General features: G+C 40.0%; 1 protein-coding gene across 5 annotated transcripts; it reads right to left on the bottom strand.

The window, feature by feature from the left end:
- Positions 1–551: 551 nt before the first annotated feature.
- triqk (triple QxxK/R motif containing) lies at positions 552–18,748 on the bottom strand. Of its 5 annotated transcripts, none has more exons than XR_011077433.1 (5): positions 18,582–18,748; positions 16,288–16,362; positions 10,997–11,159; positions 8,769–8,854; positions 2,520–2,556 (listed from the first exon to the last, which is right to left on the bottom strand). XR_011077433.1 is itself a non-coding variant. In XM_068575815.1 (4 exons), exons 2-4 carry the CDS (start codon positions 16,346–16,348, stop codon positions 2,455–2,457), a joined length of 249 nt encoding a protein of 82 aa, XP_068431916.1. In that variant the 5' UTR covers positions 16,349–16,362; positions 18,582–18,748; the 3' UTR covers positions 552–2,454. The 5 variants fall into 5 exon arrangements, 2 of the variants coding, with proteins under 2 accessions (XP_068431916.1, XP_068431917.1); XR_011077432.1 differs by lacking the exon at positions 2,520–2,556 and adding an exon at positions 8,397–8,602; XR_011077434.1 differs by lacking the exon at positions 2,520–2,556 and adding an exon at positions 8,397–8,602 and having other exon boundaries at positions 18,586–18,748.
- Between the last annotated feature and the right edge of the window lie 790 nt (positions 18,749–19,538).

Raw genomic sequence — 19,538 nt, 5'->3', positions numbered from 1 at the left:
GTACGACTCCTGTGCAACGCTGCAATACGGTCATGCTGAACGCTCTACAATGCTTCTGCCTGATTAACTTCACGCGTTTGACTTGCCGTGAGCAGAAGTCAGCGAAACACCGTCAATTAGCACAGACATGTCACACGATGAGCGCCAACCTCACATCCGTGTGCTGTTGTTATTGGTGTGGATCAGCTCTGCTGTGGGCATCCCCTACTGCTCTACTGGAGCATCTCTCCGAAGGGAATCCTGTGTCACATCGCCACGGTCACACTTGTGGATGCACAGACACTCGCTCATAATAAGGATGGGCCTTGACATGTAGGTTGATAAAGACATTACTGTACTCAATACAATTTAATAACCCATTACTGATAGAACACTGTTGTTTATAGCTCAGAATTGACGAGATCTAAGAGAAATAATGGCAAGTTCACACCCCATAAAAGTAAATCGACAATTGGATTTTTTTTATTCATTAACTTTTAAGACTCAAAGTAACGACGACACCTGCATTTAACAGCTAAATATAACCTTCATGGATGGAGAAGTATAAAACATTACTGATAGTTAAGATAATGTCAAAGTGTTAAAGTATGCACTGCCTGTTCGGCTCCTGTTGTGTTCTGTTATGATAATAACATAAATAAAAGGGCCTTAAAAAACATGATTTTGCTGTGTGTTTATGCTCATGACACCTCTTATCTGCATCGAATAGTTTAATAAAAGTCATACAGATAATTTTATACAAACTGAAAAGGCTTCATTTCCATTCGGCAATATTCATATTACAAAGAGATACATGACTTTGATTTGATTTAACAAAGATAAATCATAACATACCACACAGTATCCTGTCACCAAATCATTACGACAAAGCAAACTGTAAAAATGTTTATACACCATACAAACCAATTTAATAACGTGGGTCTGAATAAATAGATCCTCTCCTTTGTGCTGATGTCGGAGCTCTTGTAGGTAGTAATGGTGACCTTTTAGATAACCGGTGTCACATGTGAAGGTCTCTCAGGTCTACCTATCTATTGTTACACATGTGAGTGAACAACGGTGGTGGAGGAGGGAGTCTTGATGTACCAACGCCAGATAAAAGCCATCGGCTGAGAGTATGAGGGCATGCTTATCATAATGGTTTCCTGGACATGTAGTCTTTTACTAGAGGTCGGGAGGTCATGGGAGAAAAGAGCAGAAACTGAAAGCTCAAAATCAGTCTCCTATTTCGAAGCCAAAGAACAGTCAGGCTCAGACACAGGACTTGCTTTTATAAGACACTGAAGAAAAAAAAAAAGGGAATGAAAGAAGTCACCTGGTCTCTTGTGTATTTGGTATTGGCCTTACATGCGTTACACTAATATAAAAGAGCCATATCTTAAACAAAGGACCGTATTGCAATCGATAGTGACAGGAATTGAAAGTGATGACATGAAGAAAAAAGCAAATGGACTAAACAAAAGCCACTGACTTTGTGAACAATCTCTCCAACAGGGGAAGCACTTGAAAAAGGTAAATTGAAGGTCAGTCCTTGCACATTGCAGTACTAGTGAAAGAAGAGTAGGGATAAAGAGGCTTTGACAAACCTTCACATTCATACAGACACACATCACATTCTATGTTTGACAAGACGGAAAAATAATCAAGGAATTCCTTAAGAGAAACACACAGGCTTTCTTCAGTCGTCATTCATCTCTGCAATTTCCATTCAAATGAAAAAACAGGATCATATTTGTAATGCTAATCCTGTGGATGTGTGTCTCCGTGCTGCCCGTATGTGCGGCAGGTAGAATGTGTTGTTCTGTATTCTGCACACACATTCAATCAGGGCGAGGGCTTTGTGGATTCTAATCTCACACTTTGTGATCTCCAGATATCCAGGAGGAGAGGCTTGTGCACTGGAATGTGAGGTAAGTGTTTGTCTCGATGTGACGAGAAGTTCGGCACGAGATTTACATTTTTCTATTAGTGGAGAAAACAGAGGGACGTGACTTTGCAGAATATGATTAACGGAGGCTCGGCCTCGACTATAGTAGTGTGGAAGACTTGTGAGAAAAGATGTTAAATTAAAATGCCGCTCATTTTCTCTGCTGTAGGTAGATTTTGCAGCAGAATGTTATACAAGCGCCACAAAGCACAAGGTTACTGAATTTTTCAGGGAAAGAGAATCAAAGATATTCTCTCGGGTCTGGGAGAAAGATCAGAATAACTCACATGTAAAACCACAGTATGAGTATCAGTAAAAGAATTATACCATTTGCATACTCCCATGCAGAAAATATAAGGAAAGACGATTTTCAGTTCTCAGGAAAGTAGATTTTCTGTCTCATTTCTCCTGAAGAGGCGGTTCATCGTCACCGAGTCACCAAAAGTGTGTAAAAAGATGACAGACTGTTCCGTTCATGCGCCTGATGCGAAGAGACGAGACGTAGTTGGCATACGGTCCACCTCTCCTTAATCCACATCCAGATCGATCTCGGTACTCAGGTTGAGGTAGAAGAAGGCGTAGACACAGAAGACAAAGAACAGGATTGCAGCAATGACCAGGAATGCATCCTGAAAAGGAAAGAGAGGTTTTAAGATAGGGCGTTCTTCTGTAGAACTATTTATACATATTACTGACTGATCCCGTTTCTGTCTCTATTCACAGAAGCAGCACTACTGTGTTTGAACACGTTGACATGACTCTGTAATTATCATGTGCTTACTGGGCTTATTATTTTGTGTTATGTCTCTATTTGTGTGTGTCTTTTGATTGAAATGAAACTGAATGAACTTTGTGTGTCTGAATACATTGTTTACTAGCGTTTTTGGAAAGAAATTAAACTAAATGTGTCAAGTAATTTGTGCATTTTTAAAGACAAATGTAAATATAGGATTATTTTAGCCAATAAATCTGTTTTAAAGATGTAAAAATGCTCAAATGAAATTAAAGCTGCTCCACACTGTTGCAGGGAAATATAAAAACACATAAAACGAATCACACCAGCCAGCTAACTGACCTGCAGTCTGACTGTTTCAGTGAAAAGATGACCGCTAAGTTACATATACGGACTACTCTGTAATTCTAATTCTTTAACTGCTGCATTAAGACCTTAATCAAATACATTTTAAGGAAGTTCTTGTATTTGATGACTTTACAGAGAATGACAGCTGCATATTGAACATTATACATGAACAAGAATAAGCAACCGCGCAGAGAAATGAAAGCCATAATTGTTTTGTTGAAAAAGGTTAACAAGCTCATAATCGTATTATCTGTCAAGACTGAGGATTTTAAAGCTATGCACGAGGAAGAGTGTGTCTTTTTGCAAGCTTTGTTTACAGCGGTGAAAAACAAGAGCTTATTGCCGTCGGAAGGCCAAAATAGACAAACAAACGTGTTTTTATATGAACCTGCATTTGTGTGGAAATGGTTTCAGACTCTTTAAAAATGAATCCAGGTCCCTGCAGTTTGAGTTCTAACTCTAATGACACGAACATGCTCAGCTACTTTAAGAGATTCACTGGTTACCTGCTGAAATGAAAGACACGAACAGTAAATATCTGCAGTAAAATAGCGGAATTTAAAAAAGTGTATATGACGTAATGTCTATATTTAGAAAGAAAGAACAAAACTTGATGTTAGCGATGGTGCATTCAAAAGCTACAGTAGCTCTCCCACACACTGCACCACGGCTAATGTTAGGTTTGGCTGCCAGTTTTCTAAAACAATAGAAATGGGAGAGACAGTGTATTTGGGGATTGTGTAGTTAAGGAAAGTGTGCTCGCACATCACATGCCTTTCAGAGAATGAATCATTGATTAGTTTCAGGTTCTCTTTATGCAAAGATGTCAAGTGGAAACATACTTTTAGTCAAATTGGGGCCACATCCAAGATAAAATAAAATGCACAGTATCACATTTCAGAAACCGAGTATTGAGTGGCCGCTGTAGTTTAATCTATTCAATCTGCAATCAATCTTCACTGTTCTCCTGCCAGTTTTACTGAGAAGTTAAACTTTCAAAACAAAATGGCCCATTTCTCTCTTTTTTTGATTTCTATTGGTTAATTGTCAAACAAATTGAAGCCTTCCAGAGGAGTGGCATTCAACTTGAAAATGGGAATTTGGAGCGCTTGTTCATTATGTGGCGCTCGCACGATTACAATCTTCATCAGCTGGAGTTTCATTAGGGCCACTCAGAGTATTGAACAATGCCAGTTATTCTTTATCAAGAGAACTCATTAGCAGCAAACTTTCTAATCAACACTGGAGAGCTTGGAGAGCTTTAAAAGGTTGAGGAGTACCATCTGATTAGGGGTTATTCAAACAAAATATTTGATTTGAACATGGAAATTAGTTTTCACATGCAAACTGGGCCAGAACAACAAAGGTGACATGACGAGTGTATTGAAAAGACAAAATTGTAATCCTACACAAACTATTTTCACAGATATCTATAATCTTGTACTTCTATTTCTAGATTATTTAAGACTCCACCTGTATACAAATGATGCTGAACCACGATAAACACAATGTGTGCCATATGTTCAGTGACAGGCAGATGGGACACAAGGTTACGTTGAAGAAAAACGACAAACAGGAAAGCAGTAAACACGACCGACGTAAAAGAAAAACAGAAGCAAGCAGAAACAATTATGAGAGAAAATTTGAGAAAACATCCTGTCAGTTATTACCATACGTAGCACGCACACACAGAGATGACAGCAAATTTAACCCACTGGCCAAACTACATGGAGGAATGACAGAATGAAAAACAACTGTGAGGAGGGGAGGGAAAACAAGTGAGAGATAAGGCTCGGCACAAACGAGCGGTGGTGGGGGGCTAATAATAATTCCTATTCGAAGAGGGGGGTGGGGTGGCAGGGGGGTGACAATTAAAAGGCGTCACGGCATCCACAGCTATCTGTGTACTTGTTGTAGTGCCTAGTCATCAGCAGCATTGGTCTTCATTAGCCTTAGCCCACATTTATCTACAGCCCGGCAGCCTCCAAACAGCTTTAAGTCCTCGCTTAATTGGAAAACTTTTAAATTTCATGCACTTTAGTTTCATATATTAACCGCTAGGCTCCCACTGCTTGATTTACTTTTCTATTTCGCCAAGGCCTCGGAGAAAAGAACTGTTATCAAATCACCGAGGCTTGATTGTTTTCTGCTTTTTCTTGTGTTCTCTCGCAGCTTTGAAAAACATAACAAAAGCAAAGCGTTTGTAATTCTGCCGACAGTATCGCAAAGAAAATGTTGCGCTTCTGATGCAGGTAAGCACTTTGCTGAATTATATGATGAAACAAACAGGACACACAATATCGCAACCCAGGTTGTTGTTTTTTTTTTTTTTTTCTCCGCTTCAGATTTCAGAGAGGAAGAGAACAGCTGGTTTCAGTGACTCGTCTGTGAACACAAGCTGGAGGGGTTTTGGTGAAAACACTTGGCTTGTAGGAAGCACCTGCACTTGATTGAGATCATTGTTTTCGAGGAGAGTGGCCCACTGTGTTGACTCTTGCCTTCTCTCACAAACACATTTATGTGCGCCCACTCACACTGCCACACACATCTCAGACACAAACACACAGCCTCTCTGCCCACATTCTGATGGAGACCTCTGGATCGGGCCTGAGCATCGTTCTTCATCATGTGGCTCTCTGAGCACCGGCGGCAGCTGCAGCGCACTTGGCATGCTGGGAGCTGGGTCCCCGTCACCCTGGCGACAAGCCACAGCTCAGCAGACATCCCCTCATCTGGTCTGACTTTTATTCTCCTCCTGGGTTTGTGCGTGTGTGCTAAGAATCAGTGTGTTCGGGGCTGAAAGTTGGTGAATTTGGTGGTTGGTAAGCAAGTCTCATCTGTACATAAGTCACAAATAACCCGACATAATGCCAGTAAAATTTAATAAAAGAAAAAACATTTTTAAAAAGCACAGCCAAAGGTAAAACATTGTTTTATATGACCAATGCTCAAAACATAATTATTCAAATTACTTATCAATTTATTTCATTCATTCAATTAATTAAATATTTGACTTGTTTCTGCATTAACCTTTTGTAAAATAAAGAAAATCTGTTATCACCCCATACAATGAAAGAGACTACCATGCCAACACAGGTTTAAAATAACTATATGCCGTAACCCGTTTTGACCTTTTGCTTGATGATCATCTTAAATTAAATAAATATGCCTTTTACATATAGCTAAAATCAGTCTTTCCATAAAGTCGACTGTAAGTTAAATGGCATGAAAGGCTATAAAAACCTACACATTCTGATGTGCTATCCGTCTCTGCTCCTAACCAGCTAGAAAGTGTGAATGAGCCTCATAAACTTAATGGCCAGCACATATAATGCATCCAGTTTGCTTCAGTGAGCGGCACTTTGGCAATTTTCAGTCCAGCATCCCTCACAGTTTATACTCAACACTCTTTAGATGCTGCCCAATAATTACTTCACCTGGTCATCAAAGTTACTTCTTTAATACAAAACTAACAGCTACATGACTCAAGTTGTGTTTAATATTCATAGGAATCACAAAAAGACTAACAACAACAACAACAAAAAGAAAAAGAGTCGCAATCTGTATAATCTCCCATACATTCATAAATGACAGCTGGAAGTCATTATCTGTATCCTCCATCCTCCGCCAATTCCATAAGCAATTTTTTCCCAACTTTCTTGGCTCAGCTGCTAAATAAGACTGAGGGAAACGAGTGCAGGACTGAACAGAAGGCTCGTGTGCCAATTAGACGAGGCAGCAGGCTTGTTTCCTATGCTGCAAGCTCGTGTACTGGAGCTACTTCGAAGGCACTTATTCCTCCACTGGCAAACTGAGAAGAGACTGCTGACCACTTCCTGCCAGTTTCTTCCTCTCTGCTGTGATGACCCCATGCGTCTCGGTTTTGAAGGAGCAGGGCGGCAAACATGTCCCTGCTTGAATTCAGGCAGTAGCAGGCTGCGTAGACACACCTTGTTCAACGAGTGACTAAGCACACATTCGGCCACGAGTGCCTGATTTCCTTAACTTCTGAGGTCGTTTTGTGCAGCCCGACATCTAATCGCTGTTGTGGGAACAGACGTTCTTCTTCTCTCTCAGTCCCTTCATCCGTTTTGCTGCCAACTTATCCAGACTGCCCTGCTACTAGGACAGCCCCAAGACAGCCGGCCCTGGCAGCTGCCAGATTCTCTGTGCCCACATGTCTGCTGGCCCTTCTGAGGTGCAAGCTGTATCTGAGACCTGCATTTCAACCAGGGACATGGTAAAAGTGGGAGGAAGAGGAAGAGAGGGAGAACAGGAAGAGTAAGAAGTAGAGAAGAGAATAAAAGAACAGGCAGAAGAAAAACCTAATGTACACAGCAACAAGCCAACGAGAACTGCAGCCAAATCCTTGCTGTCAACCAAAGGACAGAGAGACAAAGACCAAGAGGGGCTTTCATCACAGAGCCGTGTTAAAATCACAACTTTATGTAACACTAAAAGGACTCGATGGGAAAGCAAGCGTGACCAAATATCCATTACATTTGGGCTGAATTTCAATCGAACTCGGGGCCAAAGGGTCTAAGTCAGTTTAATATCCTCGTCCCAGAGGTATTTTTAATCCGACCTCTGAAAATTCCCCATGTCTTGAGCATGAAAACCTGAATTATTCATAAGCAATATCAATATTTCAAGATATGGACTAATCTAATTGGATTAAAGACGTGCTTAATGAGGCCTTGCGTGTCTAAGAGATGCATATTTTAAAACCTGACCATTTCACCCAGTGTTTAATCCTCACTATAATTTGTTCATCTCTGTGTACTACGTGCCAACTGAGGCTTAATGAGGAAGTGAAGCCTTTTGGCTTTTGATGTAATGTGAAGAGAACCAATTCTCAATGCCACGAAGGAAAACAAACATACAAAAAAAGAAAATGTAAAACATGTCTGAATTAAGTTTTACTGCAACTGATTTTCATTTTGTAGCAGCATAAAAAACCTGAACCTGATTTCTTGTGATGGTCTCTGCAAGTTTAAAGATGATTTGAATACCTGTAGGGTGAGATTCACGAGCTATTTCATTGACATGGGCTTACTCTGAACAGAGAGACCTTGAAATAGTGAAACTGTTTAACAGAATGAGGAAAAGCATGAATAACGTTTGCCAGAGTGATACATGTGGAGTCATCCATCTACGCCTGCACAACGGCTCCTAATCGCTGCAGTGTGACCAAACAAAGAAGGGATGCATCACTCTATTCGAGCAACGACCTCAACTCCCTTCCTTTACACATTACACAACTCCATCCACATTACCACTTTCTTATTCCTGTTCTTTCTTCCCTGCTCGTTATATTTCCAACTTCTCTGTCACCGTATCTCCTCCTCCATTGCGTCTTCACCATTAAAAGAATAACGAAACTCTTCCAGGAATTCATTATGTCTTTATTTTTCTAGAAACGATAGAGTATTTTAAACTTTATTCTAGGGAGGATGGTAGTTTTTCAACACTTGCACAGATCTTCAAAGGATGAGCAGCGGGGCTCATCGCATCATTTCAGGTTGTTGTTGTTACATTCCCTAAAGACCTAACGCAGGTTTTAAGAGAGCTAAGAGCCGCGGATGTGAAGGAATCTATTGAGACAGATTCAGACAGAGCAGACACACAACAAAGAAGATGGTTGGCAGACAGGAAGATAAGCAGAATCACAGATGGGCCAAGACAGACAAGCAAGTAAAAACATTGGAAGACATGTAGACATATAGTCCTGAAGAGAAAGGAAGTCCAGGCCAGTCTCACCTTGAATGCAGAGGAATTCTTCTTTGCGTCAGCTTTTAGCCGTGTGGCCTTTAAGGCTGACTTTGTCTTTTTGTAGTCCTGCTTACCTGAAAGACAGACAATAAGTGTGGCACACAAATCAAAAGACTGAAAAAAAAGTTTTCATTCATTGTTAACAGGCAAATATCTTTGGACAGATCCGGCCTTGGTTCCAGTCATTATGTTATTGGATGTTATTGGACCACCTGAGCTGCATATTTAACGGATGCGAGAGCAGTTTTGATCTCCTCATCCAACTCACTGCAATAAAGTGAACACCAGAATGCCGACCTGTTCTTGTAAGATATTCTACCGACCAACCTAAGTAGCTGTAAATTAAAAAAAGAAAAAAGAAAAGACAAGTAAGGAAAAATAAGACTAAATGTGGCAATTAAATTTACCCACACCTATTGCAATCTGCATGTGCATCCAAAATACAAAGAATCCTTTCTGGCCTCAGCTTTTACCTGTTTGACCTCCCATGGGCTCAACTCTCAAGGGTGAGTCCTATGGGCAAACAGGCCACCTGGCAAAGCATGTGTGTTGTGTGAGTGTGTGCGTGTGAGAGAGTGTGTGAGTGGGCTTCACATGACGCGGAACAGGCTGTTTTGGTCTAATTAGAAACAACACACTGCAGGAAAAGGAACTTTGCTAACAATAGTGGAAAGGCAACAGCTTGCTAAACCGTGTGTGTGAGAGTGTGTCTTTGTGTGTGTACATCTTAGCGAATAATTAAAGATGTTATTTAAGAAAATTAAAAGTCAGGGATCAAATTAGGCTTGGTTTTGGTTACGGTCAGAGGAGAGCTTAGGTTAGGCATAACATTCAGATGGTTAACATTTAAGTTATCAGCCGGTCTTTAAAGTGACACTATCGTTTCTCAATATATCGCATCTCAATATGACACGTGTATTTCTATAAGTATTGTATCATGAGGGGCTTCCCAATACACAGCCCTCGTTAGCATGGCTAAGCAGATGCTCTACATACACACACACGCACACACGCACTTTATAAAGTTATAGCATTCAATTCCTATTCCTTTCTCTCTTTCTCCATCCCTCCTGGTCCCAGACCTCCGCTCCACCTCCCTGACTCAGTGGAGGGCTAATAGAAATGGGGAGCATGTTGCCAGAAGCAGACAGTGAGCTTGTGGGAATTCATTAGGAGGGCCACTGGATGTCTCCTCCACTTGTCAGAATGTGTGTGGGGGGGTTTGATAGAAGGGCACCTTTCGGTTGCTTGCCATTCACAGAAGTTACGCAGGGCTTTTCAGACTGCAAATGGTTGGTTTGTATAATGCAAGGCTACAGGAAGCTACATCAAATGCTTTACATCTCAAATCAAAAAGAAGAAAAACAAAAAGTCACATGGATTGTGAAATGTTTAAAAATGTAGGAAAAATTAATGAAAACACACAAGGCATCGCGGGAATTTAATCGGACTGATTCCTTTGGTATAATTCGACTCCTGTAAAAGACCCGCCACACTAGAAAGATGTTAACTAAAATACATCCATGAAAATAACAAGTTTCATCACAATACATAATCATATAGATTCTTAACAATACAAGTTGAAGTTATCCCAAAGGTTGCCACAACACAATATTGATTCAATTCAATCCAGGAGACTGCAATAGATACAAGATGATGTAATATACACATTTAATACAATCAGTTATATTTATATCTGTGTCTGTTCTGCAGCAAAGTGCCCAAAGATGCTCAAAGGCAGACAAGCTGGGGTTTTCATTTCAAAGGGAGAATCATTTAAACCACTTCCCACAAATGCCTTCTTAAAACACGCACCTGTGCTGCTTTTGCTTTTATTTTGTTCTTAAATTGTTCTACATAGAGAACTTACATGCATACATTCTCCACACCTCAATACACCCATAACCTTCTGGTCAGAGTCAATACTTAATTAGAGCAACATTAAAGTAAATCTAGGACTAAATTAATATGGAGAAGATATTCTGGTACAGTACAACAGACTGTGTAAAGTATGCAATGTTGTTGAATTAACATGGTGTAAAGCTTCATGTGGTTTGTTTGCATGGGTCTGGAACGCGCATACACACGCACGCACGCACGCACGCACGCACGCACGCACGCACGCACGCACGCACACACACACACACACACACAAACACACACACACATACTTGCTGCACCAGCTCTGTTGCTACTTTGGGTCACAAATTATCTACCTGCGCTGTGATACACGCCAGCCTCCCATCTCGCCCCAATTCTGCCTGTCGCACTGAAAAGGCATCACTGTCCGCGTCTCAGAAGAACTTGTAAGGCGGCCTTGAGTGCCTGCTGAGAGGCTTCCATGAGTGTGCCTTTCATTGAAGTCATCACTGATTTCATCTAGAGAGGACAGGAGAAAAATGAAAGTGCCCCACACACGCACACTTTTTTTGAATGTGTGTTTCACGCTTTTCGCTTGCATGTTTGTCGTTGCATTTACCTGTAAATGATGTTTGATTTTATTTTTATCCAGAGCTATTATACTGTTGAGCATAACGAGACAGGTAGGGGGTATTAGCTAAAATTAAACACACGAGTGATTGAGCACTCAAAAAGGTAGGAGGGGGGGGGTATGTGATTTGTGTGTCACACAAATTGGCCTTTTAAGTGAAGCTAGAGAAGGGCTGGATATACATAGATGAGTGTCACAGTTTGTGTGAATGAAAATAAAAGGATAACATAGTTGAAAACTCTGACCATATCAGTAATAATAACCTACGTCAAGATGTTGCATTAAATGCACTGCTGCAGACTTGAACTCCAAAGTGGTGCATCGTGCATAACAAATTACTAATTGTTGTCATTCTGATTTCAAGTCTTAGTTGTGTAAAATTGTGTTATATTAAGAAATATATTGGGGAATATGCAAGACATTTAAGTCTATCGAAAAATGCAGCTGATAATGTATACATTTTTAATAAGTAGTTTCTTACAACCACATTTTAAAATGGTTCGATAGATATACAATATTTTGAGAATTTTTGTTTCATTGTTTTTTTTGTTATTTTTATGTCTTTAATTAGGTCACTGCTGAAGTACTGTACTGCCTTATTTTGAGGCAGGAAAAGCACTGCATCAATGGGTTGTACTGGACAAAGATTCAAATATTCTTTTATGTAATGATAATAATCTGATGGTTGACGAAGACAGGAAGCCATTTTTGATTGCCTCTTGTTAAGTTAAGATTATTGCATCAAACGCATTTATTTGTGGTACAAAGTCAGTCACAACTAAATTTTATACAGCTGTTGCATACAAATTTAAGTTTTGCATCATCTTATGATAAACATCATTTGAAATTAAAATAGGTTGTTTTCCCATTATTGATCCACCAGAATATCAGTTCTGAGACACTCGCTTTAGAATTAACTTTCCCAAGTTGCTGCCTTCTTTTTTGTATCAGCCAAAAATAAGCTACTGCAAAAATGAGTTTCTCCTCAAAGCTAAAATACCAGCCCAGTATTCAACATATATAGCTGTGTTAGTCTACCACATAGAGCACATATTTAATTATTCTTAACACCCTAATTAAAAACCAGTGAAACACATGCAACCATGACTTCTGTATGTCAAGCCTTCAATGGTGACTTGAAAAATACAAGGTCCGGGTTTTAACTGAAGCAAACATCTTAGTAATTAACTTCAATGCCACTTCTTCATGAATAAGCACTATTTAAATTGTGCAACGTTTCAAGCATGGAAAAACACTGTCAGATGCAGACATGTGACCTCCGGCCACAACAGTTCCAAAAAACCCCGATCCCTTAATGATTTAAAATGTCACATTAATGAATTCCCTTAAGAACATTTTCTAAATGGGACAACAGCATGTATAGGTCTCTGAACTGTCCAGACAGTGCTGTGAATGTGCTGTGTTTAAAAGCTACTGTGCACAATTGAGGTTAAGGGAAACTTATTAGCAACTGGTACGAGAGTGTGTTTGTTTGCTTGTTTGTTTGCTTCTGTGGGGAATAGCTATCCTGCATATGCACCACATGCAGAGCGATGGGGTGATTTGGTCAGACACTGTCCAGTAGTCTCTGAATGCCCTGGGTCGATGCCGGCAACATACTGACAGCGTGTCTGACAGTTCCTCGTGCTTTGCTTTTGTGTTTACGTGCCATGGCGGCCAAATAGTCAGTGACCACATGGTCCGGATCGCTGGCATCTGCCAGGATGCACGGCTGTGGAACTGGAGGGCTGATGCCAAGCGCATGGGAAATATTCATGCCCTGTTCTTCACATCATGTGCAGCGAGAAGAGCAGAGGCAAAGTCTCGCAAGAGGCAATGGCTCAACAGTAAGGGTTGCCGGGTTTCCATTAGCAACAATTATGACAAAGCTTGTGTTCTATTGTGTCACATCTTAATCATCATTATCAAGCAAATGTAAAAAGGCATAGTATCTTAGTTTCTCAAAGTATATTTTTTTCAGTTTAGCAACCAAATGCTGGCAACCACTCTTAAAAAGTAAGTGTAAGATTAATAAATTCCAATTGTATAGATTTAACCGCAAGAATTACATGTTCGTAGGTTTGACCTTCTTTAAACATGACGCCTTCTTCAGACAATAATGTCCAATTTGCCATGCTTGAAATCTTGGGTGTCTTTATACGTGAACAATGCGTCCTACTTTTTTCAGCAGGCAGCAGCAATTACTACTCGAACAGAGTGACGACTTCCATGTAAGAACACTCAAGCTTTACCTCTCCTGAGGGCATCTTGGCAAAGCCAATTATTACAGGCATAATAATGGTTTTTAAAAAGAGAATGTCAACAGTGGCCTCCAGATTGACCATCATGACAAAAGCACTCCAGCAGAGATGATGGTATAGCTCAACGACCAGCCTTGACTACTGCTGATGCACATTGAGCCTTTCTTTCAAAAGAGAAGGAAAAACGGCAGAAATTGAGAGGCTGGACGGAAGAGAGGCCTCAGAGTCCTTAACACCTGTGTTACATATTTTGTAATCGATGAGTGGAGAAAAAGGGGATGTGACAGACACAGATGAGCTTGTTATGTCTTGTCCATCTCTCATTTGTTGAACAAACCCAGGTTTTACACGGAAACAGGTGGCTAACAGATATATTACTTTACATTTAATTAGCTGACGCTTTTATCCAAAGCAACTTACATTTTTGCTCGATACACTGTAGACACAGCAACGGGAAGCAATTCAGGGTTAAGTGTCTTGCTCAAGGGCACAAAGACTGGGACTACGAGAGCCGGGGCTTGAACAACTAAACTTCTGATTGAAAGATGGGCATGCTAATCACTGACCCACAGTATATGTGGTATGAATAATCTTATTTTATTCTTCTGTCCCACTATGGAAACATGGAGAACAAGCACTCTGATCACCCCAGCCATTATAGAGTAAACAAAACGGAGACATTTCTCAACTAACAATCACATGCCTGAGGACAAATATTGCTATTGCTGTCAGAATGTCATTTTACAAAGACTTATTTTAAAGATCCGATCCGTAACCAAAAAGGGACAGGTGACCATGTGGTGCAAAGACTCCAACATGCATCAAGATGACTGCCATTAGTCCCTTTGGTCCCCAAAAAACACCAGGCAATATAAAACCTGGAATAATCAAAGGACGTGAATCACAAGGGGCCAACAAACAATTATCCACTGGGAGGAAGGAGACGAGAACAATGCCACAGTCGACACAATCTTCAGGAGAGGGGATGTGGATCAGACAACATCTTAATTGGAAAATTACAGAAAATAAGAAGTAACATTCACAGGGAGGAAGGGTCGTGTGATGAAAATCCATCTCCATCCAACCTGTAGACGTCTGTCCAACTGCTCTTGCAAGTTGAGAAATTGCTCAAAAGCAATAACAAACTGAACATAATAAAAAGAATAGTAGAGAATTAAGATATTGTATTTATTTCCACTCCCAAAAACCTTTTCAAGATGCTCATTTATGTGCAACATCACATCTCCGGTAGCTACTCAAATGTTAACTCTGGACAAATGATCAAAGAAAATCACCGACATCTTCAGAATACGATGACAAATTGGATGCGACAGGCCACGAGATAAGATAGTGAAATGTTCTGTTCTCTCAATTGGTTGTGGAGTGTCTCTTGGGTCAGGAGTTTAGTGGACAAGTTAAAGAAGGTCATATGTCCAACCTCATCCCTGAACTCTGTGTGCCCCTCATCTCAATGGATGTCCTTTGCTTCTTGTGCTGTTGTTGAAAGGATGGCCGTCTTCTGACTGGTAGGATGAATTGTTATTGTGCTTGTCAAAGTCAAAATATGAATGACAAGAGTACCACAATTGATAAGAACCTGCTTCTTGGACTCCCAATAGCCATAGGTCTCCTGTGCAGAAACACTTTTTATAAACTTGAAAATCTCCAGGATTGTGTCACTACGCTCAGCTTCCTCTATAGCTGAGACTGTCGTCATCTCTATAGAGGAACATATTCTCACCTTTGTCTCAGCAATTTCAGCCCTTCTATAGGTTCCTATGAGATTGATATCAGGGCATTAATTAGAGTCTAACTCCTGTTTCATCTCATCAGACTACTGAGTCACATTTCATGTACATAATATATACCACTTCTGGGATTAGAAGTAAGCATATGACAAGAGTTCGCTGCTCACAAATATCCAGCTTTGCCATTGGCGACCTTTTGGTTTTACTCCACAAAAGGAAAACAAAAACATAAAGACATGGTACGAGCTGTGATCTTCAAGCAACTGGCATGCTAAAGGGGACCAAACTTTTGATTGATGCCAACCATATTGCCTTAGTTGGGCCTTTGTGATGCAAGCGGAAAAATGGGAAAACAAAAAATATTGGAGAATTAGAGTAATATTAAACTTTGACAAAACAGCTTCTGACATGATATCAAAGGGGTAGCTTCACAAGCAGGGGATTCACTATCTGTCAGTCCTGTGACCTTAGATGCTGCATGCGTGTGTCAAAGTGTAATTACTTCCACAGCTTGTATACTGGTTCTACTCCAGTGAGCCTGGTTAAAGTTTATTTTCAATACAATACAAATTGGAAAAGTTTGCAGGACTGTGCAAAGATATTAAAAAAAAGACATGTAATGTAAAGCTGTTTTTTTTGCATTGATAAAGGTTGAGCTGTTATGAAATTACTACAAAAATGCTTACTGCAACGCAGTTTCATGTATGCTTTATTAAGTCAGACATTAGCTTGTTTCCATATGTTGATTGTAATGTTGCGGTAAAATTGTTAATTGACCTAATTTACAGACATTTTAATTGTCAGTTATATATATATATTGATTAAACGTTCACTCATTTAGTTTACAAAATACTATATCAATGAACTTCGAAAAAAATAAAATCAAGAGCATCTCTTCCAATCTGTTACTACTAGAATATAAAATTAATCAATGTTTGATTACAGTTGACTAATTTCCCGATGATCAACCAATTGATTGAGCAGCACTCGGATGTATGAAGACTCACCAATCTGTTTTCGGTACTGATCAACTGGTAAGCTGGTCGCACAGGCATCCTTCCTCCCCATTCTCCTTCCTCAGCCTGATAAGAAATGAGTAGAATAAAACACCTTCTGAGTGAGAGAATCTTGCAGCTGGGTCTCAATGTAACACCTGATCAGTTAACTTAATCAAATATGGATATAGCTCTGTTCCTGCTACAGTAGCCCCAGATAACTTGTGAAATCTGCAGGAAGGATTCAAGTTAATACACAATCATATATGGAGAAGAGCAGTCAGTTTTGATCAGGCAGATGGTTTATCTTTCACATACATCTGCTCCACATAATTAAATTAATTCTCACCACCTTCCATGTGAGTTACGTTCACAGTATGCACACTTCCTATCCATCTCATTTAGTCTAACACCATTTCCCTTCACACCATTCTCCCTTTGATTACTCTGACAGCTCACAGGCAAGATAAAGCGAAAGAGCTTGGAGTAATACAAATAGTATACTTAGACTCCACATGTAACTACCGTATGCAAGAGTGTGACAGAATAAATGTCAGTCTCCAGGGCTGTGCATTTTAATTAGTATAGATGTACATTTACCAGAAATAACTACGCTCGAATACTACTTTTCTGTACAAAGTGCTGAAACTCAATCTGTGTGTGATGTGTTTCATGAATCCATCTAACATGCTTGTTTCTCAGTGAGCACTGCGCTCTACATTCCAGACAACATCCCTCACAACATACTGCATCAATCAATATTGTAGCCTTTTGTTTAAAATACTGGAAAAAGCAAGTATGAGTGGAGGGGCAGGCCAGCACTTTTTTTTAAGGATTGTCAAGTCTCTCTAAACTGTTTTGTGGCTGAAATTTTTGAGCATGATTTGTAAGATATGTCCGGTATTTTTTTCGACGAGTGGAACTCGATATCTATCAAGCCCTACTCGGCTGATGATTATTATTGTTTTAAAAATGCATGTTTAAGTGTGATAGGGAGTGAAATCTTGAAGCAGGTGTGCACAGGAGAGAATAGAGAGGGGAATATGAAAGGAGGAAAAAAAGTATGTATGTGCACCCAAGAAGAACAGGAGTGGTGAAGAGTCGAGAGGTGCAGCAGGGGAATCGAGGGAAGAGACTGAATTAGCATGTTCAAGGAGCGTGGCGGGATGCTTGTGCCGTCTGATGCCTTCTCATGGGAGACTGCTGCCTTCAGAGACCTGAATTTTACCTTACACTAAAAACACTGTTTTCAGCTACATTTCAAACCCCGTTAGTGCCAGCAGAGGAGGAGCAAGGATGCTATTGTTCTCCAACGTGGGAAAACCAGAGTCAGCAAATCAGAGGACATAAGGGGAAGAGAGAGAGGAAATTATCTGCATGCCATGTTTACAGTCGGACACAGTAGGCTCAGATTGTCAAGTTATGTTTTACTGTGCAGCAACATCGTAGTATTATATCCAAGTGGCCAAAAGCAACACATTTGAAGCCTCTGTTGGCCCTTGTGGTCAATCTCAGACATTTCTGTACATGTGTAACTAACTGTATATCTATCATTCGGCATAATGAAATAGCAAGAAGGTAGCGTACTGATTATTAGAAGAAAAAAAACATATCGAAGCAAAGCAACAGCAGCATTGCAGGTGATAATACTTTCTCGTTCATATTTGCACCTGGTATGCAGAGGTGACACGGCTGATAGTACGCTCTCGTCATTAACAGTAGTTACCAGAACCTGAATTTTCTGGAACCCTAAGCTATGTCCAGCACGTAACTCTAGTATTTTCTTTGTTGTTGTTTAGTTAGTTAGAATGCCTAGATTTCAATAGCTAGGCAATAAGTAATGAAGTCAATTAATTAAATTATAGCTTAATGAAGGTTAAAATTACAGCTTAATGAAGGTTAAAATGTCCAGTGTTGTTACTTGTGATTCAACTTTATATGGAGTGTAAACTCCATATAAGATATTGACAGGAGCATGGAGTTTCATGCAATTTGTTAACCAGACCATGGGTGTTTTGGAACAGTGTGGTATCTGGGATGTACACGTGCATCTTTCTATCTGTCAGCATTGTCTAATACACCTGATATTAAACAGACTATTAGTCACAATGTCCGCATTTTCTCTCTTTAGTCCCGATCATAAAGAGTCTGAGACTCTTTGCAGACCTCCATAGAGTTCGTTCGCTTTTGAGCAAAACAAACCGAACGAATTATCATTCAACTGTACACAACGTGAAACATGTAGCTAAGTGGAAATGTAATTGGCATCGGGCAGGTTTATTCATTGCACTCACGGGGATACTTACTTACACTGCTCTTGTTTACCGAGAGAAAATGTCGCTTAGTCGAGGTCTGTTTGCACGACAGAGCGCCTGCTTGATGCACGCGGGCACACGAGCACGCGAGACGATGGAATTAACTGTTTTTATTGTACTTTGAACGAAATTTCCTCCAGAATGCCAACACACCACTACTCACATTCCGACTTCCTGGTTTACACGTTGACAGTGATGACATACAGTCCATTCCTCCAATCAGAGATGGGCATTTGTCGAGTTGGCCAATAGCACGAGGGTGGGACGGATCGCTCAGACAAAACACTGAACACGTGACCAGCTGCTCGTCGGGACACTCCCTCTCCTTTCAAAATACACACTTACGTGGTTTTACATAGTCCATCTATAGGGACTACTTTACCTACCAAGGAGTACTTTGACTTGTTATACTTAAAGTACATTTTGTAGCTAATACTTTCACTTTAGTATAATTTATAATTTAGAATAGATTATAGTATTTCTTATTTTATTTGGATACATTATTTGAAGACTTCTTCCACCATTGCAAAAGATCTCAACAAAGATGTCATGCCTGCACCCTTGAATATTCCTAAAATTGAAACAAAGACATACATTTTATTCATTAGAAATTATATTAGTTTGAGCCATTCTGCTTTGTCGGATTACAAGAAAATACATGTGTATCCTTGTTGAGAACAGTAGCATTATGCTGTGACAATTAAAGGAAGCAACAGCTGACAGGCCAACTCAATCCATGATGTTTATTTATCTCTTTTAAAATGTTTTCTTTGTTTATTGTGTAGAATTGTATTCCCCCTATGCATCTAGCCTCGTTGCTGCACGGGGCATTTATAGGTCGACTTGCTGCCGCCTGTAATTTATTGAAGTTAAAACCTATTATCTGCTCTCCCATGGGCATGCCTTTTGCAATAGATGTATCTTGCCTATAACGTGCCTGCATTATGC

This window comes from Clinocottus analis, unplaced genomic scaffold, assembly GCF_023055335.1.
Source record: "Clinocottus analis isolate CAN_PGR_092001 unplaced genomic scaffold, fCliAna1.0.p SCAF_14, whole genome shotgun sequence".
Taxonomy (NCBI): Eukaryota; Metazoa; Chordata; class Actinopteri; order Perciformes; family Cottidae; genus Clinocottus; species Clinocottus analis.
This window is presented reverse-complemented; position numbering and strand designations above follow the sequence as displayed.

Bases quoted from the DNA above. Each gene is read 5' to 3' on its own strand.
- triqk (XM_068575815.1), bottom strand. From the start codon at position 16,348: ATGGGGAGGAAGGATGCCTGTGCGACCAGCTTACCAGTTGATCAGTAC. The intron at 8,855-16,287 runs GTGAGTCTTCAT...TCTGTCTTTCAG, and splicing joins TCAGTACCGAAAACAGATTG to GTAAGCAGGACTACAAAAAG. The intron at 2,557-8,768 runs GTGAGACTGGCC...TTTCCTTTTCAG, and splicing joins AGAATTCCTCTGCATTCAAG to GATGCATTCCTGGTCATTGC.